Source organism: Nicotiana tabacum, chromosome 7, assembly GCF_000715075.1.
Source record: "Nicotiana tabacum cultivar K326 chromosome 7, ASM71507v2, whole genome shotgun sequence".
Lineage (NCBI taxonomy): Eukaryota > Viridiplantae > Streptophyta > Magnoliopsida > Solanales > Solanaceae > Nicotiana > Nicotiana tabacum.
The window spans coordinates 171,185,805-171,211,396 of NC_134086.1; the positions used below are offsets into that span (position 1 = coordinate 171,185,805).

A 25,592-nucleotide genomic window follows, 5' to 3' on the forward strand; every position below is an offset into this window, starting at 1 on the left:
GAAAGAAGAATCCACCCATGCACCAGGCAAGCTCCCAAAAGTTCCCGAGAGTGATTCTCCCCCAAGACAAGTAGCATCCGCTAAGTCTATCCCTGTCTCATCTGAAGGAATGATTCCAATCGATCAACTGAAGGAGTTCATTGAAGGAACTATTTAAAATAAGTATGAAGTTGCTGCCAAGTCCTCTTACATGCGCAAAGCCGTATACTACAAAGATCGATATGTTGAAGATGCCTGCTAGCTATCAACTTCCAAAGTTTCAACAGTTTGATGGTAAAGGTAATCTAAAGCAACACGTGACGCACTTTGTTGAAACATGCAATAATGCTGGGACTTATGGAGATTACCTTGTCAAGTAATTTGTCCGCTCGCTGGAAGGAAATGTTTTTGATTGGTACATAGACCTCGAGGCCAGATCTATCAATAGTTGGGATCAACTAGAGCAAAATTTTCTCAATCGCTTTTATAGCACAAGGCGCATTGTGAGCATGGTGAAATTTACAAATACTCGTCAACAGAAGAGTGAACCAGTTATCGACTTTATCAATCATTAGAGGAATGCAAGCCTCAACTGCAAAGACATGCTTAGTGCAGCTTCTGGCATAGAGGTGTGCATCCAAAGCATGCATTGAGGATTGCGCTATATCTTGCAAGGTATCAAACCTAGCACATTTTTCAATCTTAAGGTGGACATATTAGTCCATTTGCAGCTTAAGTTGACCTCTTTATAGATTTACCCTTCTATGTGTTGCTATGGATTTGTCCTCCATATGATGTTGAGGATTTCTCCATCTATTTGTTGTCATGGACTTGTAATTGTTGTATGAACCTTTACGCCCTGAAATGGCCTTCGTTTTCTGGGCGGGGATGAGTATTCATCCCCTCATACCTTGAGAGTAATCTCTCCGATATTCGGATCACTTTGAGAGTAATCTCTCCGATAGTCGGGTCACCTTGAGAGTAATCTCTCAGATAGCCAGGTGACCTTGATAGAAATCTCTCCGATAGTCGGGCCACATTGAGAGTAATCTCTCCGATAGTCGGTCACCTTGAGAGTAATCTCTCCGGTAGTCGGGCTACCTTGAAAGTAATCTCTCTGATAGTCGGGTCACCTTGAGAGTAATCTCTCCAATAGTCGGGTCACCTTGAGAGTAATCTCTCCGATAGTCGGGTCACCTTAAGAGTAACCTCTTCGATAATCGGGTCATCTTGAGAGTAATCTCTCCGATATTCGGGCCACCTTGAGAGTAATCTCTCTGATATTTGGGCGGGGATGAATACCCATCCCCTCACACCCTAAGATTGTCATCTTCATGCACGGATCATCTCGTTAAACAAGAACACATCCTTCTTGTTTGACCTACAAAATTTTAAAAAAAAGGAAAAAGAAAAAGAAAAGGATAACGGAAAATACAGAAGAAAGAAATTACCTCAGCTAATGCTCCATAATCGTCAAAGCACGAAGCCGATATGGCTTGCAAGTATTGCGATTTGATGCTTAATAAACCTACGAGCATGCATTTATATGGTTTTCAAAATATGACATCAGATGTTTTAAGGAATACGAATTCAAATCAAAGTTCGTGCTAGTTGAATTCAAGATCATAATTCGTGGCAACAAATATATATTCAAGATCAAGCTCGAAAGCCCTTGAATTTATTTACTAGTGGAAAGAAGAATCATAGGATTCATAGAGATTGTAACACTCAAATACTACAATTGTTGCGATATTTTTCGGTCCTGATTTTATTTTCTCAACGCAAATTTATTGTCCACAATAATGACTAGAAGAACAAAATTTATTTACACCCAATATTTGTATTCATTTGTCTTGCCTGGTGCAAGCACGAGACGTAAGTATAAAAAAATTGCCATTCCTAATTTAGCGTAGAAATATCCCAAACGAAAATAAAAAAGAAAACGATAAATTATGGGTGTATTTAATACAAAGGAAAACGTTTTCACTAGAAAAAATATTCATGAAATGAATGATTTTATCACTTATTCTTTTATATTTGGTTGGTTAATGAATTTTTTTTTCTGAAAAATATTTTTTAATATTTAATTAGTGAGTAAAAAATTATTTTTATGAAAAGTATATAATTTAGACAAACACTACGAAGTCGAAATATATAAGGGCGAGAGGAAGGCGGGGGGTGTTTCCATTATAATCAGGGAAAACAAGAGGAGTTTGTTTACTGGCAAGTAAGCCGTTCAATTTTCTACTAGTAAATTAGAGATTCCAATGTACACCAGAATCCAGATGATATATTGTACCAAAAAAGTAATTTTAATGGATGCCTTGTTATTTTTTAAATATTTGGCTTTGAAAAAGTTTAAAAATATAATGAGTGATCTTGTGCATAAGATGACAAAAATAGATTGACTTTTGTTATACAAAACAAAGAAAAATAACTATCATAAATAAATTACCCTTAATTAAGTGACCTTCTAAGTAAAAATTCCAACTTTTTTGAATGATAGGAGTAGAGAAGAAACAATAAATAAAAAAAATGAAAAGGTTAAAATAAAAAATAAATAAAAAATCTACTACCCACCCAAGCAAAGAGTAAAAAAGTAATGGCATCTTTTCTTTTTTCCCCTTTCCAAAAATTGAATGATTCTGGTTCAATTGTATCATCTTCACTGTAACTTCATGCTGCGAATGTCAACCATTCCTTGATTAGAGAAACACCACTAAACAGTGAATCTCAACCATATGTTAACGTTAGGAATTTAATGAAATATAATCTAATAGCTTTTTTTGGGTCACACTCGATTAAGAATATGAGTAGAACAAGCCCATGCACTGAATAGAAACTTATACAGTTATACTCTCTCCGTTTCAATTTAGATTGACTCAAGTTTAAAAAAGAATGAAGATTTTTGAAACTTGTGGTTTTAAAAGCTTAAAGGGTAAAAGCTTTGTGGGACCTTGACATTTGTGTGGTTATAAAATCTTCTCATTTGGGGTAAAATGGATAAAATAAAGAGTTTAAAATTGAATTATTTCTAAATATAGAAATGTGTCATTTATTTCGGAACAGACTAAAAAGGAAAGTACCTCGTCTAATTTGAAACGGAGAGAGTATATACTGGTCGACAAAATATTACTCACAGTATTAAACCAAACACTATATTTTAGAAGAACCCGAACACGAAATCATAGTACTATCTAGATTCTCGACCTCAATTTCAAATTCTAAGCTAAGCCTTATTGACTTATAATAAAGATATTTTTGAAGTCATAGAATCTTCTGGTATCCTTTAATTACCAAAACACCCAAACTTTATTTTCTCTTATAAAAATTTTCACCTAGAATCATATAAAATTGTAGTTATAATATTTGAATTATATTTTGGTATTTATTGAGAATCATGTGTAAGCTGTTACTATATGAACAGGTTGGATGAATGCGAATATTCATAGGGACAAAATAATTAAACCTAATGTGATAAAGAGGTCCCAAAACAGAAATAGAAAATTTGAGTGTTCAACACTATTGTCATTTCAATTAAGTCACGCCACCATCATTTGGAATTCATCTCTCTGGTCTTTTAAACACCACACATGCACCTCATACTCATTTTAGAATTTATATTAACGAACTCGATCGATGCATTTATGACAAATATTTCCTAATTTGTAATTGTTATTAACTAAACTTTGTTTTTCAATAAGTTACTCATATTATAATGGTCTTTTTCTCCTATTTTGCAAATCACAAGCTTTTTGAATCATATCATAGTTGCATGCAAAGCAGTAGGCCTCCAGCATCATGATTTGTTAATTTCTTGGTTGATTTGCTTACAGAATCTCAATAAAACTGTCAAGTCAATGCAAAATATTTTAAATGAAAAACAATTAAAGTTTGTGATTAATTATGAAAATTACTTCAGTCTATAAAAAAATTCGGTCATAGAAATTCAATTAACCAATTCTCATAGTCAGATTGGAGTAGACTAATTCTTTAGTAAATTAAAATTCAGATATTCCAAAACTATATGGAAGGTACTATGAGTCTATGATTTCTACTATAACAAAATTGCAAAAATAAAATATCAGTCAAAATTCACTTAGTTAAAATCTCACGCAAAAGAAAACTAATCATTGCCAACACTACATCAGATTTTGTACTTGGCCTGTTAAGAGAAACTAATCGTGGCTAAAGTTCAAGATATAACCACATTGTCCCTCATATAAAATCTGGAAACTGGATTTGGAAAGCTAATTAGCCATAGACTTACTAAACCTCTAGCCTCAGCTTACCAACCTCTAGCCATTAGCCATAGACTTACTAAAACTAGCCAAGCACATATTAAAATTGAAAAACCAAATAAATAAGGTTCTTTCTCTCAAAGAATCACATCCAAAAATCGCATTCCATATTTTTAAGCGTGATTACCAACATTAGATGCAAGACGGAAAGGAAATTTTATTGACAAGATAGAAAATAAGGTGATGAAATACAAAAAAAATACAATATTCCAAAAATCTAAGCAAAAAGGAACTTTTTCAATGGATATAGTTGAAATTCATTGAAAGCATATAGATAAGTCAATATACAAAATTTGAGAAAGATTGGAGATGATTTGGACTGGTTTTATATCAAAATTCGTAATTAAATCGAGTTCAAAAATTCTTCTGCGACACATGTATCAAACGCATGTATCTCACACGCATGTATACATGGATATACATGTGATACACAATTGATATAAATATGATACATATGTGATATACAATGTGATATACATATTATTATTTTTCATGTTCATTTTTTACTTCGAATTTTCAATTCAAACCACCTCAAAACTTCACCAAATCATTCCAAAATTGAAATTCAAACTTCTTAAGATGTACCCAGTATGTTCTAACAACACCCACTCAAAAGAAAGCAAAAATTTAATTATTTTTTGCTACAAATAGCTAATTCGCTAAGGAATTTTTATATTCTTATACACTATATGAAACTATATTATCCTCCCTACTCAAGTTTCACTTCAATTACCTCCTATATACAAAATTACCAATTATGTACATTTTTAGGATTTAAGGATAATTAATCAATTCCTATAGTCACTCCACTCCCCCCACGTTTCTCTCTCTTTATCTCACTCCCCACACGTTTCTCTCTCCACATCCTACCCCCCTCCCCACGTATCTTGCACAAAAGAGCAGCAATTCCACCGTTGATAGCCATTAAAAAACTTTGAAACTTTGAATTCGAATTTGGGTTTTCAAAAAATATTATTTGTTTGAATTGGATGTTGTTGCAAAGAATTAAGAATTCTCTCTACGTCTCTCTCTATCCCTCAATCCCTAATTTCAGTAATGTAAAGCAAAGGAAACGAGAGTAGCAATTCTACAATTGACCACCATTAAAAAGCTTTGAAGCTTTGAATTCGAATTTGGGTTTTCAAAAATTATTATTTGTTTGGATTGAGTGTTGTTGCAAACAATTGGGAATATGGTTTGGAGTTTATATCTCAATTTTGAGGGGTTTTGGTGAAGATTAGACTTGATTTTTGCTGAATTTCAGATTGAAACTCGAAGAAGACGAAGAAGACATGATATACATTATATTTACGAAATTGTAGTAAAATTGTAGAAAAATTGTATTCTGTTGTTTATATATTTTTCTTTTATTTATTTAACTATTGTATGAAAGTTGAACAACATTGTATAAAAATTATATTTAAGTTGTATGATATTGTAATTGTATATAACTAAGTAGAAATAATGTATGAAAATTGTAGATAAGTTGTATAATATATAATTAGTTGTATGAAATTTATTTTTACTATGTATAAATCAGATACCAAATATACAAAAGACATATTGTATAAATTTTGTACAAAATTTGTATTTAAGTTGTATGTTATTGTAGTTGTATTTAACTAGGTAAAAATAATGTGTGAAAGTTGTGGATACGTTGTAATAAATTGTACAATATATAATTACAACAACAACAACCCAGTATAATCCCACTTAGTGGGGTCTGGGGAGTATAGTGTGTACGCAGACCTTACCCCTACCCTAGGGTAGAGAGACTGTTTCCAAATAGACCCCCGGCATCCTTCCCTCCAAGAACTTCCCACCTTGCTCTTGGGGAGACTCGAACTCACAACCTCTCGGTTGGAAGTGGGCGTTGCTTACCATCAGAGCAACCCCTCTTGTCAATATATAATTAGTTGTATGAAATTTATTTTTACTATGTATAAATCAGATACATAATATACAAATGATATTGATAAATCTTATATAAAATTTGCATTTAAGATTCTAATATGCCCATGTCTTCATTAGGGAGGAAGAAGAGGTTGTTTTGTCTACATTTACAGCTTCTCTCATCTCAAGTTCCGACACAAGAGTCTCTTTTATTGAATCTTTCAGATTGATTCTGTTAATCCTAACAAGTAACTACTTAAAAGGCTGCTTTCCTAGTTAACTTCATTTGTAAAATTTGAGAACCTAGTGATCATTTATTTTGGCACACCTTGATTTCCAGATTGTTTCATGTTATTTTTTGTTACTCTACAACTCTACTCTCTAAGACAACTTGTCATGGACATTGCAAAAGTATTTTTGTGGCTGATGGTTGTTTGTGTAATCTTATTCGCTTCTTATTGATCTGCTGGAAAATTCCAAATTAAACTCGAATGTGGAAATGTGTATTCTGCTCTTACACAATTATCCTCATTTCTCTGAGTTACGGAAAAAAATGCAATTATTCTTTTGAGAGGAAGAGGGGTACATCTCTATCAATAAAGTAGAAATTGTTAAAGAATTACAAGAGCTGAATTTGCAAAGGAATATGTTGTGGTAAACAATTGACGAGCACTGCCGATGATTGGAGAAAAATAAGGAAAGAGAAGAAGAGAGAGAGAGAGAGAGAAAAAAAGGAAAATGGTGTAATTAAATCCCTTGATTGAAGGCACAAATAATGGATTTGGGAGCCTTTTAAGGTGGATTATATATATCTTATAAACAAAACTTGTATATGCCAAGTAATTAGCTAAACATGGACATTAAGGGTAATAAAGTTTCAAATAGTTTATAGGAATGAAAAAATCTCATTGGCTAATATTAGTAATATTTTATGAATTGACCAATTTTTGCAATGAGCTACTTATAAATGGACATAGCTGGTAGGTTCCCAATAAATTTCTCTTGATAGAATAAGTACTGCTGGCCCACAAAAGTTTTGTATTCACTGCAACAATTGCTTCAGCAAAATAGCCATTGAAGCCCAAAAGATGACTTGTTCTACAGAAAGCCCAACAAATAAATGTACACTGGGATCTTTACGCAAATAGCCAATGGGATTCATTGTTTATTTTTTTAGTCAATATATATAAATTATACATTGCTTATACATGATTACATATATATTATATATGAATTATATATATGTTATACATCTACGGTCTATTTTTAGTTTAGTCGATTAGATTCGCAGCTATTTAGGTTAATTCTTTGACATTATTTTTATTTTACATTTTTTAAGATCCAGCCTCTCAAAATTAAAAAAAGTTCACGGAAAAGAAAATTTAAACCATTAATAGCTTGTTTGGCTAAGCTTCTTTTTGACCAAAAATATTTTTTTTTTTTTTTGCCAAAAGCACCTTTGGCCAAAAATTAAGGTGTTTGACCAAGCTTTTAGAAGGAAAAAAAGTGCTTTTGAGGAGAAACAGAAGCAGTTTTGGAGAAGCAGAAAAAAGTAACTTCTCTCCAAAAGCACTTTTTTGAGAATGAACTTTTGAGAAAAATACACTTAGAAGCAATTTTTTAAAGCTTGACCTAACACTAATTGATGCTCAAAAGTATTTTTCCAACTAATTAGCCAAGCACAAACTGTTTCTCACCAAAAGTACTTTTGAGAAAATCACTTATCAAAATAAGCTGATTTTTGCAGCTTGGTCAAACGGGCTATAAATCTATATTCTCTCATTGTGCTTAGGAATGTACGACTTCGATAATGCTAGGAGAAATTATTTTAAAGAAACGGAAGTGTTTTGTGGCAATACTTATTATATTCCTTCTCTATCATCATATTTTAGCCCTTACTAAAGAGTGATTATAAGCAAAAGTGTATAAAATGCGTATATAATTAGAGACAAACAGATACAACTGCACAAGTTTTAAGTTATAGGGGCCAAGTCTACACTCTACAAAACCAAAAAAAGAATAAAAAAAAAGAAAAGAAAAAAGAGAGTAAAAGTACAACACCTACCAACGGGAAAGTAAACGTACAACTTTTACGCTATAACCCTCTTCCTTTGTCCGGTAAGGACAAACACAGCAAAAGAATGAACAAGAATAATCACATCCACAACAAGAACATTATTTCTAAAAGCGAAAAGAACAAAAAAAAAAAAAGCTCATGTGGTTCAAAGAGAAAACTGAAGCACATATTTAAAGAAAGCTAAAAAGTATTTAACAAATGAAACTAGCCTACAATACTCAAAATTGCAAGCAAACCAATTATTTTCAGTATCTTATACTATGCAATAATGTTGACATTAATCCAACTTCTCAAAGTTGAGATTCAAAGCACCGATCACTTTTCGTTTGATGACTTTGCGCGTCATTGTTTAAAGCACACATTTCTCCAAAGCGCATGGCTTCACTCATTTGCTTTGCATCACTTCAAACAATAACACTGGGCAACAATGGAAAAGAAAATTCGACCAAAGGAACTGACAAGGAATGGCCAAGAGAGAGGGAGACAAGAAATTTCGTGTGACTGTTAGTACTTTAAAAAGATAAGACACCAATCCCTAAGAACATCTTAAGCAGGAGTAAGAATATAACAAATTTGTTTTCTTCATTTTATCTTTTTGCTTTTTTTATCCCCTCGAGACTGATTCCGGATGATCTTAGTTAATAATCAGGAGGATCCAATTATATTTTGTCAACGTTCAAGATCCTATTCTGTGGTTGAATGAATCTGCCTAAAAGCCACAGGAAATAAGACAGAGAAGCAGCAACCATTAACAGGGCCAAAGAGAAGACAAGTTACCCCAATTGCAATTCCAAGCAAGCCACAGGATCAGTCTTCTCTTTTGATAAAATGAGCAGTCAAGAGCTTTGTAACTGTGAAGCCATGGAAGGAATCAACTTGAAATAGTTCTTTTAACCTTTCATCGCAGATTATTGTCTTCTTATCAGATGGATCCTGGAAAAAGATAAGCACACACTATCAAGCCCTGAGATTGGTCAATTTTTTACCATGTTTCAAAACCTGCTACATATGCCCAGCATACAGCCAATAACTGCTGAAACACCACCACCAATAGATGTAACTATAGCAACTAATCAGTCATGGTATTCATATCTCAAATAGAAGTCATCAGATGGACCTCTTTATTTTTTAAGATAAGATACAACAACTACGTCTCAGTCCCAAACATGTTGGGGTCGCCTATATGAATTTTCACTAACCATGTTACTCCAAATGAATTCATGTCAGGCCGATATCATACAAAATAGCAAGGCCAAATACATATACAGCCCATCCAACTTGGCATCATTTTTCATTTTAGCACTCTATCTCTACCTTGTTCCATTTTGGCCCTCCAACTCTATTTCTTATGTTCCACTTTAACATAAAAGCTGAAACCAATGCAAAAAATATAGCCCGTTAAATCTGAGGTGTAATAAATATCCAATTAAATGTTACCACCTGATTTTTTCATCCATGTCAAACGGGTCAATATTAAAATACCTGAACCCCGATCATATTTTTTCATCCACCGTTGCTCATCTTCATTCTCTAAGTTCCAAAGCTTTCATCTGTCGATTTCATACCTGACCTGTTTAGATGAAATAAACCCACAAAAAATACGATCGGGTTCAGGAATTTTACTATTGACCTGTTTGACCTGGATAAAAACACCAGGTGACAATATTTAATTGGATATTTATTACACCTCATATTTAACAACCTATATTTTTTGCACCGGTTTCAGCTTTTGTGGTAAAGTGGAACATAAGAAATAGAGTTGAAGCGCCAAAATGGAACATATAAAATAGAGTTGGAGGGCCAAAATGGAACAAGGTAGAGATAGAGTGCCAAAATAAAAAATGGTGCCAAGTTGGATGGGTTGTATATGTATTTGGCCAAATAGCAATAATAATACTCTAGTACGTATTAATCACTCTGAACAGATAACATAAAGAGCTACTAGACATTGCCAAAAGACATCCCAATATTTCATTACATGGAATCTTCATTCACCCAGATATACCATAGAAAAGATTTCACTACCAGGATTATTGTCACTTAAATTTAGCTAATAATATCATCCAATTATAATAGCTGCAATGACAACGCTACCTAGTTATAAGCTTAAAGATGGTGAAGTAAGTGAGCAGAAAATGCAACAAACCTGCAGCTCATTTTCTTTTATATACTGCCATATTCGCTTGATAACATCAGCTCGAGTTAATGCATTTTCACCAATACCAAAGAATTTTACAAGGGCATCTGATAACCGAACTGGAGCAAGAAAACCAGATCCTCCCCCTTTGTGCCTTTTCTCTTTCTGCTTTGGCTCATCTAAAGCTGGTTAATTGAGAGTCGTAGATGTGGTTTAGCAAAATGCTGAATATGTCATTAGTTGGAGTAAAGCTGAAGCAAAGGCTTCACTGTACTGCAAGTGACCTAGATAAAGTGCGTAAGACTTTATGGAATCAAAGCCTATTACTTGCTGGACTTCGACCAATTTATTCTCACCTTCTTCTCTTCCTTGTTTCGGTAGCCTTTTCTTCACAGAGGATTTGACTTGACTGGCTGCATGAGTCAAAGGAAAAGATCCTGAATATACAAAAGATTTCAAAACTTCACAAGCACATCCACTAAGTTGAGTTCTGAGTCTTATAGATATGATAGGTCAAGCCACAAGCCAACTTTGAAGTCACTATAGTGACTTATGTGATGTCAAACAATTTTACAGAATAAAGCATGCAAGTCGGAAACTATTGCTTCAAGAACCAAAAGCGACTGGCCGTAGACACAGTACTCTTCTGCAATCATTTTAGTACCTAAAAATGATAACCAGAATAACTACAACAATACCATGATGATGAGAAATGGCTCCTATTGCAAAATATTAAATTACAAATTGAAATTGTCAAAACGAAAGTAATAATACCATCTTCCTCATCTATGGGCCAAATGTGCTTGGATAGCACCTTGTTCATCTGGAACATGTCGATTGTTTTGGCCCGGAAAATTTCACTCAAAACTTCATCACATAAAATTTTCCGCTTGTTCTGTGGGTTTTGTAAATTCTTCTCCCGGATATAGGCCCAAATCTTCTTAACAACCTACTAACCAAGAGACATCACAAGGTAAGGATCACAAGGTATACAGGAAATTAGATCGACCACAAGGTAAGGATCATAACAACATGTCATACAAGTTAAGCATCACCTCTGGTCTGCCCAGTTCGGACTCGCCAACCAATTTCTGAAGCTGTGGTGAAAGTGCGCATGGCTTGTTAAAGCCCCCTTTTTTCTTTGCTTCTCCATTCATTTTCTCAGACCTACTTAAAAGATTAAAATACAGTTCAGCGTGAACAACATTAGACAAAACACAGAGCACGATTTAAAAGTGGGTGATCAAAAGTAAGCCCGGAATAAGCCTTCTGCTCCTATGATAGCTTTACTATATCACATGTATTTGCTGATACTTGCGAGAATTATCAGTAAACGATAGCATCTATATTATGCACTAGCATACAAATTGTTGTCTAAATTTTTTTTTTCTCACTTCTACTATCTACAAAATGTCTGCCCACAACATGATAGAATGCATCGAACAAGTTATTCATGCCAGAATACAAATTCTATTCAACATAATGAGAAGGATTATTGATAAATCAATCAAGCAACTAAACTACAACCTCAAACTAGTTGGCTCGGTTATACTAATCATCTAAACACATTTCCCTCAATTCGGACCCATTTAATTCCATTAGTAGATAATTTATCTTCCAAGGCAAATTAAGGGTCTTAAAAACTAGAGATTCTGTAAATCTCACACTTATTACCCTGACGTACAAGTCTTTAACCAGTCTAGAAAGACTCTTGGCAATGCCGGACCTAAGTGTAACAACAAAGATTAAGCATTAATCCCAACAAAGATTATGCAAAGAAAAACATACCGAGCTTTCTCCTTTGCCCCTGTATCAGTCTCATTCTCTTCTTCTTGGGAGCAAGAATCATCATTTTCCTCTTCCTTCACATTCTCTGTTTCTTGTTCTTGTTCTACTTCTTGTACGTCGTCGTTCGGGGTTTCCTCAACATGGGTTCGAAGGAAAAGGTCAATTTGGTCTCTGATAAAGGCTTTTCTGTCATTTAAGTCAACCCCGAATTCCTCCTCAAGCTTCCGACGAACACTGCCGGCGGTGGTAGTTTCAAGGTCGGAAACTTTGAGAATTTCCCGGAGCCGATCAACCAATACGGAATCCGACACCATTGTTGGGGTAAAAATGGAAAGCTACTAGTGTTTGTGGTAGCCTTGGGTTTGCATGGACTAGAGATAAAGTAAACCTAGTTTTTATGAGAAACTGAGTTGAGTTCAACGCTTCTGAAGAAAAACAAAAGACTCTGAACCAGTTGCCAAACTATAGGAAAATAGTACAACTCCAAAACTCTTTTCCCCCTTTCCTTCTTTTTGCGTCTCTCTCTTGTTTTGTTTTTATTTTAGATTTTTTTTTCCTCCTTTTCTTTTGTGTTTAAAAAACTACTAATGGGGAACCTTACAATTAAAAAATAGAAGTGGCCTTGTAAATTAAATTAGTTGTTTTATATTGAGAACTTAGTGGTCAAGCGATCATAGTATCCATGTCACAATTATTTTTGTTTTGTTTTAATCTCATAAATTCAATTTCATTTTCCTCTTAGTCATTTTCCTTTCAGCGTAACTATAGATAACAACTAACCAGATACTTGTGAAGTCACCACCTGGCATTAAAAAATATGCCAAATGTTGAAGTTCAACATGCTTTCTTCTCCTCTTAAAATAGTTTTGTTTTTTGTAACATTTTCGTTTACTCTTTTCTCTTCTTGCTAAACTCATTTTTTTGATCTATTGTTTTGGCTATAATAACTTTCAGTGTAGGATTTCTAATGTCATGACGTAAAGTTTTAGAGTTCAAGACTTTTCGAAGATTGTTGTATTTCACTTGCAAGAATGCCTATACTTTGCAAGAGCAATTAGTTATTATCGTGGGTGCTAAGAAGAGTGGGAATGAATGATAAAGATGGCGAAACCTTATCCCATAAAATTCATGATCCATTGTTTTTAGGGCTTCAAATCATGGGTGTGGCTGACTCGGCCTACATTGTAGTTGATCAGACTAAGGCCTTAATTGCTTTTTTTAATATTAAGACGGTCTGAATTTGAATACACATTTGAATATCAAGATGCGTATTAAGATTAAAACATCTGAATCTGAATACACATCTGAATATATTAGTATGTGTATTAAGATCTGAATACTAAATAATTAAGACTGTTTGATTTTTAATATCTGAATGTATAAAATTTATCTTTGTTTGAAAATTAATAAACATAAAATTCAAATGAAATACTAACTAACCTAATATTCTATGAATAAAATATATAGTTTTTTAAAATATGATAGTTGTTGGTGGTGATGGCTAATAGATGAATGCCGACTAGAGGCGGTGGTTGGTGGTAGTTTTGGTTGATGATGGTGGTTCATGCTAGTAGCTAGTAGTGATTGGTAGTGGTGGTGATTATGATTGAGGATGCTGGTGGTGATAGTTAATAATGGCGGGTGGTGGTAGTAATTTTGACTGAGGAAGGTGGTGGGTGGGTGGTGGTAGGTTATAATGATGGGCAGTGTCGGCTGTGGTTGTTGATGGTAGTGGGGTGGTCAGTTGTGGTAGATGATGCAGATGAGTGTTGATTGTGGATGAGAACTGGTCGAAGTAGTGGGGATAGTTGGTGGTGATGGTCGATAATGGTGGCGGCTATCATCGAGGATGATGGTGGCGTGGTGGAGGTGGGGGTGGTGGGGTTAGTGGAGTATGGTAGTGGTAGCGGCATGGTGGTAGTTGATAATGGTAGGCACTGATGGCAATTATTAATGAATATGTGATAGCATCTTAATGAAATTAAGTCTCTATTATAGATCTTAATCATACAGATCTATTCAGACCCATTAAGTGGCTGTGAAGTAAAAAAAACAAATACACTTAATGATTAAGATCTGAATAATTAAGATTCAGACTTTAAAAACAAACACACTTAATTTCTGAGATCTGAATGATTAAGATTCAGACCTCCATTAAGTGCAAACAAACGAGGCCTAAATGGCGCGTCGAACTATGATGGTGCATTAGGTTGCACCTATACGTTGAGTCGTGCGAGTCCGAAACTGAAATAGTGCCATTTTTGGAACAAAATACGTTTCTACTGTTTTTCAAAAAAAGTTACATTTCTACATAAAACGCAGTATTACTTTAACGGAAAGTTAGCCGTTAAAGTTAAACGCAGAATTATACTGCATTTTATTAAAAATTAATTTTTGATAAGAAAGCGCATGACAATACTTCGTTTTCCTTAAACGATGTATTGTACTGCGTTTCCCTATAAAATTTGGGCCCACCTTAATAAAGTTCTGCAGGACTGCAGAGAATATTTATTTTTTTAGTGTAAAACATACTATAATACTGCGTTTTACACTGAAACGTATTTTTATACTGCGTTTTACACTAATTTTTGGGCCCACCAATAAGTGTTCTACGGATAACTGACATAATAATAATTCAAATACATAAAATGTGGTATTGTACTGCATTTTACAAAAAAAAAATTGCACCCCAAACTCGGACTTGCCTTATTTAAAGGCGTTTGAATTTTATGAAAATTCATTCAAAACTTTCTTTCAAACTTCCGTTCATACTTCTCTCTTCTTCTTATCAATCATTTTTTTATAATGTCTGAAGAGCCAAAAATAAGGGTTTCATTATATTGGGGGGGGGGGGGGGTGAGGCTGGAGAATAACTCTGTGAGGTATAGCTCACCTCCACAGTGTAATGTTAAATTGCCGCTTACAATGGAGTACGATAAATTGGTATCGTTGTTACGTAAAAAAATGAGTGTGAGGAAACGTTCGGTTAACCTTAAAGTAACCGGTAGATTTCCGTATTCAATGACTCCGCAGGGGTTTGCTTATTATTCTGAGTTTAACATCGAAGATGATGAAACTCTTAGAGATTTTTTGCGGATTGCGGATGAATACAGGGAATTTATTGTAATAAAATTATTGAAAATATACGTCAAGGTTGAAGACGTTCCCAATAATGAGGGCGTGCATAGTAGGGATAACCCCCAGTCATTGGGTGATTATTCTGGAGTAATTTTTGTCGGACAGATTGCTGATGAAAGAGCTTGCCTTGATTTAAATTTGTCACCACCGGCGAATGAGCAGCCACAAAATAATTTTTCGACTTTATATAATCCACAAAACAACTGGTAAACTTCAATTTTTTTACGATTTAGCGATGTTTATTTTATGTTTTAATTGAATTTGTATTAACAGTCATATTTTTCATAGGGGGAACCGTCCGGATATGAATTTTAATCCATTTAAATCGCTTAATTCCTTTATTTATTTAGCTATTTATCAATTGACATTGAATTAGATCACGTCTCCTTATAAACACATTGCAAGTTTAATTGTTACTCGTATTTCGAGGTAAACAGTTATACTTGATGATATATATAAAAGTTTCTTTAATTTTTTCCATATGTATACTTTTTATATTTTAAATCTTTTAGTGAAATAGATAGACATGAATATACAGTCACACCTCTCTATAACACATCTCTATATAACAGTTATTCACTATAAAAGTCTAGTTTTTCTCATAACTGATTTTTTATGATATGTTTTACCTCTCTATAACAACATTCTGCCTATAACAACAACATCCATCTTTATGACAGTACACTCTTTGTAAAATTACCCCTCTATAACGACCATGCAGATTTTCTAAGATTATTACTAATAACAATTCTAAATATTTAAGCAAATATTTTATAACTTTAATGTACAACTTATAATAGCTATATATATTATCTTTAAGGATAACAATATGTCCATTAATCTTGAATTTTGAGATTTTGAATTTTAATATTTCATTAATCTTTTATATATAATATTATAAAAGAAAAATAATTTGTTTTTGGATAATTTTTGTTTATAACAGCTAAAATATATTTAAATATCAAATGTTGTTATAGGTGTATAACAGTCATTCACTATAAAAGTCAATTTTATTTTAAACAACCAATGCTATTACAGAGAGGGTTGAACGCATATATTGAATGTGATAATTGTGCATGGTGGTGATCACCCACAAAACCAATCACATCCATAGATCATTGCGACATATTGCCTCAACTAATAACCAATCAAGTACAGAGATCATGCCAACTTTTTGAATATAAATTTTAGTTTTCACTTTTCAGAACTCCAAAATTGTTGTAAATTTCTGCAAGTGACACCAAATCCTACAACAACACGTGGCTGCAAATGGACGCTTTCTCGTGCTCTGCGTTGTAAAATAACTTTATCCCAACTCCCCAGAGACAGAGGCTCTCTTTCGTCATTCTGACGTCAACCCAAACCAATCCCTGAACACCGAAACAAGGATACATTTGTCATTTCATAATTTCACTGTTTCACAAATAAACAGAAATAACTACTCCCTTCTTCTCTCAAAGTCATAGCACCCGCATACCAATCCTACACAATTACTCTTTCAATGTAAGTCAAACGATTACTGATATATTGACATTTTTTAAAATTATAAAAATGGAGTTTTCTGCTCTAAGATGAAAACAAATGTTTGAATTTAGAGCCAAAATCACATTATATTAGCTCTCGCACTCAAGCTTCGTATTTTGATAAAGGTTGTCGTGTATCTAAACTATTTCACTGAATATGTGCTACCTTCTAATGACATATATATCGAATAACTCTACTCACAGTCTCACGCTTAGGCAAATAAGAAAAAATTATCTATTTTTGTCTATACTACTCTTATTCAAGCTTTATTAAATTTTTACTGAAAAAAATATTTAAATCTTAAAACTTTGAAATGATATTCTCCTTAGTCTCTTAGGGGTTGACTGGCAGAATATATTTGAAGAAATAATATATGTATTAAGTTTAGTATTATTAATTTCTTGTTTGACGGTATTTTTTAATATATATATTTTATATTAGTTATACATCGGATTCAGTGCTATTCGTATACATAGCAAAATATGACATTAATAATACCATAATTTTTAATACTTGATAACCACGAATAAAGACAAAACTATCTTTTATAAACTTTTTCCAAATACAAAGCTAATGAATATAGAAAATATTTCATAAATAAATATATTTTAAAAAAATTATGCAATAAAGTATTACAAATACACTGTATTTTGTATTATTCTTGTACGCCCTTATGAAACGACCCTTTAGTGCCAATAATTGGAGAACTGTGCAGCTAGCTTTTCTTAAATTTATTATTATTATTACTACCAACAAAAAGAAAGTTAAAAATAAGAAAAAGAAAAAGAAAAAGAAAGAGAGAGTAAAATAATATATCTGCGTGTGTATTCTGGAAGGCCAAAGAAGAAGTAGCTGAAAAAACAAAAATAAAGAAAGAAGAAAAGTAGCTCACTTCACGAGTTCGTCTGTTCTTTCTCTATAAACACACACACACACACAAAGATACTGTACTATAACATATTTGATGAAGTAACACGTCTGCTAAATCAAAACGCTAAACAGAAGTGGAATCTGATCATTTACTTCGCTGTAGTAAGTACAGATTTCACGGGATTTGAGCTCATCCATCATCACTTGTTGTTGTTGCCGTCCCTGTCTTTCTTCAACTACCAACTATACTCAATCTTGTGATTCATCTTCCTCCACGTAGGTAGCATTTCCAGTTCTATAATTTTTGTTGGTGTGTTCTTTTTGGTTTGATTTAAGATTAGGGTTTTATTTTCTTTGGTGATTGTGGGGTTTTAGTTATTAAAATGGCAGAAGTAGCTTAGCTTGTTGAAGTTAAGAAGGAGAGCTTTATGGATCGGGTGGCAATGACAGTAGGAGCAGGGATGGACGTGCCGATCATGCACGATAGTGATAGATACGAGCTTGTAAAGGATATTGGTTCTGGCAATTTTGGAGTGGCAAGGCTTATGAGGGACAGGCAAACTAATGAGCTTGTTGCTGTTAAGTATATCGAGAGAGGTGAGAAGGTTAGTCTTTCACTTCCATTTCTATGTATTTTAAAATTCTGGTTTGGCGCTAAAAAAATTGCTAAATTTGTGATTTACCAGTAGTAATAGTTATCTTTTTAAGAAAAAGTTTGTAATTTGCTATGGTACTTTCAAGTTAAATTATTTCATGGCTGTTTCCTTGTCTCTGCCCACAAGAAAGGGGGTGGGGTGGGGTTGCATCAAGTATAATGTGGAATATCATAGGAGATTCATATAGCTGGTGCTAGCTAGTTTTGGAGTGTGGTGTAGTTGATTGATTGACGTTTAGCTTTTGCATCCAGATTTGTGAATTTAAATGGAATTAGATAACAAGTGTTTGTGAGATATAGAGATAGTTACCTTTTCCCATTGTAGGTTTAAAGAAGGTCAAACTCTCAGTTTATTTGTTTTTCACGCAAAATCTTGTGATTGTGTTTCACTTAACTTGAGCATTATCAGCTGGAATACTAGGAAGAGACAACCAATGGATAAAGGGGCTAATCGACTTTACACTTTCTTGGCTTTTCTTTTTTGGATTTGTGGGGACTCAATATATCTGTGTTTGTTTTTCTGCCATTTACCTTTACCTGTTTATCTAGTCATTTATTGATGTGTACCTTCTACACATTGCAGATTGATGAAAATGTAAAGAGGGAAATCATCAACCATAGATCATTGAGGCACCCTAACATAGTCAGATTCAAAGAGGTAATATTCATCTCAAAACTGTCTCCCAATAATGGCTTAGGTGTTGAATTTTAAATGATTCTCACTTATAAGTTATAACTAAAAATAGGATTTTTTTTATTTCAGGTCATATTGACACCAACTCATTTGGCTATAGTGATGGAATACGCATCTGGAGGAGAACTGTTTGAGCGCATTTGCAATGCAGGCCGTTTCAGTGAGGATGAGGTATATATTTTAAAAGATTATTGTGGTTTTCACTTTGTCATGAATATATTCATAGGCTATTAGTTGTAAATTTCAGGCACGGTTTTTCTTCCAACAACTCATATCTGGGGTCAGCTATTGTCACGCCATGGTACTTCACCATTCTCTGCCTTCAATGTGCATTGCCGATCTACAATTAGTTATAAAAAAAGTGAATTAACGATCTATTGAGTATTGTGAAATTTTTAATGGTTTGTTTGCAATTGGTTGTTTATGAAGCAAGTATGCCACAGAGACCTGAAACTGGAGAATACATTATTGGATGGCAGCCCTGCACCAAGGCTAAAGATTTGTGATTTTGGATATTCTAAGGTAGTAATTGTTTTTTCTGTAATATTCTCTTAGACAATTGTGCCACAAGGCGACCTCCCCCCTTCTGAGAGAAAAAAGAAGCACAACTACTTGAGTATTTCAATAAAACCAGTCCAAATAGGGTGAAAAGGATAGTAAGGATACGTACTACACGCCAAACGAGCTTGGCATTTTGGTATAGGTTTTTTTTTTCTCGATTGACTAGGTGGGATTGATGTGTAGGTGTTGTTATTGTATATGTGCTGCTATACCTCAATCCCACGATCTATTTGCTACTTTTCTTCTCTCCCTGGCTTCTCCTCTATTCTTATGTCCTTCATGTTTTATTGACCATCATTTTGACTGTCGTTGTTTGCAGTCCTCGGTGTTGCATTCACAACCAAAGTCAACTGTTGGTACACCTGCATATATTGCTCCCGAAGTGTTATTGAAGAAAGAATATGATGGGAAGGTAAATCTTTTTCCATTTAATTTTTCAGAGCCAATGGTTGCTTGTGTTACAGTTTGGTCAAGTGGTGTGGTTGGCAGATGAAGTGCTGCTAAGCCCGTCTTCCTGAAAGCAATTATTAATTGTCTATTTTGCCTACTCTCCTTGATGAAGATCATAAATAGGTTTTATGTCTGATTACTGCTATGAAAGGTTTGATAAATTAGGAATGACAATGGGGTGACCAATCTCGTCCTCATCCCCTGCATTGATGTCTGTAACCAGTGCTCCAGTTTCAATTCTGGTTCCCTTTTCTCTATGTTGAGTTTGGAAGACATTAATTGTGCGTCCCATCAGGAGAGTGTGGCACAGCAATGGCCCCGAAGCTGGATTGTTTTAATGATTTTCTGTCCCTGCAACAGTTGTGAGACCTTACCGGCAGATTGTTTTGGTGGACAAACAACGTTGTGTGTAAATTTATAAGTACCTTGCAGTTGAAAAAAGCTACTTTGAAAACCCTATTTTATATATGCTCTAATGCATAGTGTCAAAAAAGAAAAAAGGCTTGAGTTGGTCTATGCAGAATGAAAATAGCTTTTACACAAGGTTGTTGTGCTGAGAAAGAATCATGATAGAACATTTTGAGATGTGGATCGTATGTGTGTTACAATGCTAGGAATTTGGTTTAGGAAACTTGGTGGTGTGTGAGGACTTTTCAACTTATGCAGGACTTTCTATATTATTCCATTAGAAAGGCTGCAAAACTCTGTTCCTTGACATTTGTCAAATGTCAATGCACCTTCTACAATTGGAATATACCCACTTCTACTTTAGTTCTAGATCATGTACGTTTAAACTAATGGATAATGTTACCATTATTAAATTTATCCTATGTGATTTAAGGAAAAGAAAAGAAAAGAAGATTATGTAGCAGCTTAGAATTATATTTTAAATGCTTATTATATGTCTACTTTTTCACTGCTCAAAATCTTTTGACTTTAAGCATGCATTAGCAATACAAGTGTTCTTGATACCGTTTGGCATAAAACGAGATTTAGTTAGTCATTGCTGAATTAGATTGTCTGCAAATTTAAAAAGTACTCCATTTTTGCAGTGAATGCATTAAGTTCGAAGTCTTTGTAAATATAGGTGGAAAATAGCTAGTTTGTTGTTACAGTTCAGGTCAACCAATTATACCCTTATTTACTTACGTCAACCTTATAACTTTATTTAATGTTCCTCTTTTACCAGAGATGTACCGGTCATTCTTTCAAAATATACTCTCACCATGATGTACGAAGTAAAGTGTTTATTTTCATTTCTGAACAGTGCCTTAGCCATTTTGCTTGTATTTGTAAATACTTAACAATGTTTTCTTAAAATATTTTTCCAAGCATTATCTGAAGGTACCAGAAAACTTTCCATGTTGTTATGGTTTTCACTGCTTAACCTTCCATTTGTAAATTATCTTATTAGCTTCTTTGTGCCTGATGTTCTCTTAGATGTTTTCTTCATTATCTCAAAATATTGCAGATTGCAGATGTCTGGTCTTGCGGGGTGACTTTGTATGTCATGCTAGTAGGAGCATACCCTTTTGAAGACCCGGAGGAGCCTAAAAATTTTCGCAAGACAATACAGGTAACTTCTTATGCTCTATTGTTACTGCAAAATCCTCTTTGTTTGTCTTATTGACTCATAGCATTTTCTGTTTCACAGCGAATCTTGAATGTACAGTATTCAATTCCAGATTATGTACATATCTCTCCAGAATGTCGTCATCTAATATCAAGGATTTTTGTTGCTGATCCTGCAAAGGTAATCTTATCCACAAATAATTCCGGTGCCCTTCATCCTGATTTTCTTCCCTCATCTTCTGTCTCAAAACATAATTTGAGGTCTTTCTAGTTACTGTCGACTGTGGTGTTGTAACATTTCTGTGCATGATTCATCATTGTTTGGACTTTAATGCTCTCTCTATCAGGAAAATCTTGTACTCAGGTCCCTGTATTGTCCTCTGCTGTTTCTTCATTTTGTTAAATTATCTTTCCTTTTGCCCAACCCCTTTATTTCGATTCTCTTATGTGTGGGTCCTTTCTTTTGCTTGCTAAGTTGCCTGGTGAAGGAAATAGTATGCTTGTGCTGTTTTGATATTTATATTTTATCTTTGTTTCCAATTAGTATATATTTAGTTTTGATTTTGTGATGCTACTGTTTTGCACTGCAACAGAGGATAACGATCCCCGAGATCAAGAACCATGAGTGGTTCTTGAGGAACCTTCCTGCAGATCTCACGGATGATAATATGACAAACAATCAGTTTGAGGAGCCAGAACAACGTATGCAGAGCATTGACGAAATCATGCAGATAATAACTGAGGCCACCATTCCTGCTGCTGGGACCAACAGCCTTAATCATTACCTTACTGGTAGCTTGGACATTGATGATGAGATGGAAGAAGACTTGGAGAGTGACCCTGACCTTGATATTGATAGCAGCGGAGAGATTGTCTATGCAATGTAAATGATTTGTGCATTACTAAGTTTATGGATCAAACGGAAGCCGAGTGTTGTAGGTCTTAATTATCTGGTCTACCTTTTGGTTTTCATTAGTTGTTTATCAAATGCAGTTCACAGCAATTCAGGCTTCCTCTCTTTGTTATCTCTCAATGGTTGTGTTGCTGTTGTTGTATTACTTGATTTCCCTTTTAAACTGTGTACTTGTAAGCTGCCATGTAACATTACTTTTTTTTTCTTCCAAAGTAGTATGTATGGTTGTGTTACTATTACTAAGGTAGTAGTTTCAGTGGTATTAACTGAATCTTGCATGTTTCTGGCACTCTTCTGCTAAATGTTTTTGCAATTTATTTTACATTATTCGGTAGGGTCCAGTGCTCATTTGCTGTTAAAGCTAACTCTTTTTCTTGTCCTGAAATTGAGCAGATTCTTAACTGCATAAAGGGAATTATAGGATATTAGTGTGGAGTTGAAAATCTAACTATAGGTCAAGGGAGTATTTATGCATCTTTCCTAGATTTACTGCACTTCTAATATCACTATACGAGAAAATAATATATTTTTATTAATTAAAACATAAAATAATAAACATAAGAAAATAATGAAGTTTTAAAATCAGTTGTAACCTTTTAACAATGACGATACTTCAATTTTCTTGTGGCAAAAAAAGGAAAAAAGAAAAAAAAAAAAAAAGGCCCTTACTGGAAAAGTAAATATTAACTGCATCTTGAGAAATTGAAGTAAAAACTTTGAAAGGACATTTACAATATTCCTAATGCCATCATACAAGAAAATAATTTTACTTAAATAATAAAGTCAAACAATGAATACAAGAAATAATGATATTTTTAGTGATTAATTGTAATTACAACGTAATACAATATGGAATGAATTTACAAAGGGAAAATATTTTATATTGAAATTTCATGCTTTTACAATCATATGGATATAGATAAATTTTATTTGGAGTTTATTCTCCTACGTCTTAGGTTTTTGAGATGCTAAGTTGCTATTTTTTTATATTTAATTTCTTTTTCAATTGATAATATAGTCAACTTATTTAATTCAAAATTGATCTTTAAGTAAAATTTTGTTATTAAAAAACTTCTTCCACTGAGACAGTTGTTAACATTGTTCTATAATTAATATAGACATTTGAAAAATATTGAAGTCTTCATATAATTGAGTATATAAAATAGATTAATTTACTATTTCACTTACACAATTTGTCCTAACACTTTTAATTCTAATATGGTGTGTGGAGATGTAATTAGCTTGAAACGAGTCTATTGAGACCTTGAAAGAAGAAAATTTACAAAGCTTTAACTTAAAAAAAAATTTAAATTCAATTAAATTTCAATGAGTAAGACGAAAGAAGCAAGAAGTTGTAAGAATTATGTGATTAATGGCTCTCGAAGGAAGATAACTCCACCAGCGCTTTATAATTTTTTTTTTTCTTTTTTGGTTGGAGTGTTCTAGTAAATTAATATAGAAGGACCTGTTCTAGTAAATTAATATAGAAGGATCTGAATTTCCTCTCAAATTTATTTTTCCGTGCATAAAAAATGAATATCGAAGTTTTGCTTACTAAAAATATAGAAAGATCAAGTCCCCTTTTTCTTTTTCTTTTTTTTTCTTTTCAAATTCAGAGTTAATTTTCCAAAAGAAAGTGAGCTTAGTTTCCTAATAAATATAGAAATGGGACAATGAAAAGTTTTCCTTTAATAAAAGAAGAAGACTTGTACGTGAAGTACAAGAAAGAAAATACGTGAAATTCGATACTTTCCGCTACTATCCTAATCCTCCTAGTCCTAGGAAACATTGCACCTCTATAAATATTGTATCCACCGGCTTACAATTTTGCAAACCATAGTTTCTTTATCAATTTGCTCTTTCTTGCTTTGCTTCAATGGGGAGCAGCCGGTCCCTTTAACTCCATATACAGTTTCGGTGATCGCGACTCTTCATCATCATCCGCCGCCGATCATATTGCTGCAACCCTCAGTTTGCCTTTTCCCCAATCATACACCCAATGAGGCACCGAGTTCTTCGAGTCTGGACTGAGTTTTGCGACGCCCGGAGCAACCATCATGAAGCCCCTTTTCTTCCTCAAGAATGGCATCCCAGCACCTCCAGAGTCACAAGACCTATCTCAGATTTCTACCTTCATGAGGTGGTTCCATCAAGGCTGCTTCTCTTTTCATGACTGCGGCAGAAATAACAAGGTTCTTCGGTTCTTCCGAAGGCGCTCATTTTTATGGATCAACCCGGCATCAACGACTACAAGCATGCCTTCTTACATGGAAAATCTATTTCAGAAGCGTCCCTTCTCGTCCCTGAAGTGGTGGAGACTATTAAGAATTCAGTAGAAAGACTCATCAACGAAGCCGGAGCCAAAACTCTCATAGTTTCTGGAATTCTACCCGTGGGCTGCTTTCCTGGTTTTAGGACTCTGTTTCCCGAGGGAGATTCAATTGGAAAAAACAGATGCCACAGAGGACTTAATATGTTTTCAAAGCTTCAAAATGATCATCTATGGCAAGCAATTCTGGAGCTGCGTTTGAAGTACCCTGATGTTCACATCATATATGTAGATTACTACAAAGCATTCATGGCGGTCCTTAAAAACCATGTGTTCCTGGGATTCAAGATGAAGAATTTGATGAAGGCATGTTGTGGCAGTGGAAACAGTCCACTCAACTTTGATACGCAGAAGAAGTGCGGAGACGAAGGAGTTGTTGTATGTTCTGATAGGGCTTCGTATTTATACTGGGATGGATTTCAATTGACACCTGAGGCTTTGGAGAACCTGATGGATACGCTCTTCAGCAAAAAAGGATTTGTATTCCCAGAATTGAAGGCTGGAGAAGAAACAGCAGCAGCAGTAACAAGGCGTCATTCCAGGATTCTTGCACGAGTTGGAGACATATCTTCTGTTATTAGGCATTTACTCTTCGTCTAAGATAGTTTTCTGTATTCAATTCATTAGCATTGGATTTTTTTCTGTAATATGTTTAAATCGAAGGGCAGGTTCTCATTGTTTCATATGTACAGGGGAATGCCCCTCTTAGTT

At 34.0% G+C, this 25,592-nt stretch overlaps 3 protein-coding genes across 13 annotated transcripts; 2 read left to right on the plus strand and 1 right to left on the minus strand.

Moving 5' to 3' along the window:
* Nucleotides 1-8,315: 8,315 nt before the first annotated feature.
* LOC107769217 (upstream activation factor subunit UAF30) lies at nt 8,316-12,793 on the minus strand. 4 transcript variants are annotated; one of them, XM_016588418.2, is made up of 6 exons: nt 12,176-12,793; nt 11,443-11,554; nt 11,162-11,336; nt 10,744-10,800; nt 10,397-10,572; nt 8,316-9,183 (listed from the first exon to the last, which is right to left on the minus strand). In XM_016588418.2, exons 1-6 carry the CDS (start codon nt 12,487-12,489, stop codon nt 9,058-9,060), a joined length of 960 nt encoding a protein of 319 aa, XP_016443904.1. In that variant the 5' UTR covers nt 12,490-12,793; the 3' UTR covers nt 8,316-9,057. The 4 variants fall into 4 exon arrangements, with proteins under 4 accessions (XP_016443904.1, XP_016443902.1, XP_016443903.1 ...); XM_016588416.2 differs by having other exon boundaries at nt 10,744-10,824; XM_016588417.2 differs by having other exon boundaries at nt 11,443-11,557; nt 12,176-12,670.
* A 4,875-nt stretch (nt 12,794-17,668) lies between these two features.
* On the plus strand, nt 17,669-22,764 carry LOC107769218 (serine/threonine-protein kinase SRK2E). 8 transcript variants are annotated; one of them, XM_016588420.2, is made up of 10 exons: nt 17,669-17,983; nt 18,083-18,312; nt 18,946-19,020; nt 19,126-19,227; nt 19,304-19,357; nt 19,486-19,578; nt 19,937-20,029; nt 21,539-21,643; nt 21,722-21,820; nt 22,233-22,764. In XM_016588420.2, exons 2-10 carry the CDS (start codon nt 18,136-18,138, stop codon nt 22,524-22,526), a joined length of 1,092 nt encoding a protein of 363 aa, XP_016443906.1. In that variant the 5' UTR covers nt 17,669-17,983; nt 18,083-18,135; the 3' UTR covers nt 22,527-22,764. The 8 variants fall into 8 exon arrangements, with proteins under 8 accessions (XP_016443906.1, XP_016443905.1, XP_075074214.1 ...); XM_016588419.2 differs by having other exon boundaries at nt 17,676-17,987; XM_075218113.1 differs by having other exon boundaries at nt 17,677-17,983; nt 18,083-18,304.
* LOC107769220 (GDSL esterase/lipase At5g03980) lies at nt 22,527-25,500 on the plus strand. Its single transcript, XM_016588423.2, is given in 3 exon segments — nt 22,527-22,725; nt 24,440-24,738; nt 24,741-25,500. Coding segments are annotated over 3 exon segments (1,239 nt in total). The 3' UTR covers nt 25,482-25,500.
* The last annotated feature ends 92 nt before the right edge of the window (nt 25,501-25,592 follow it).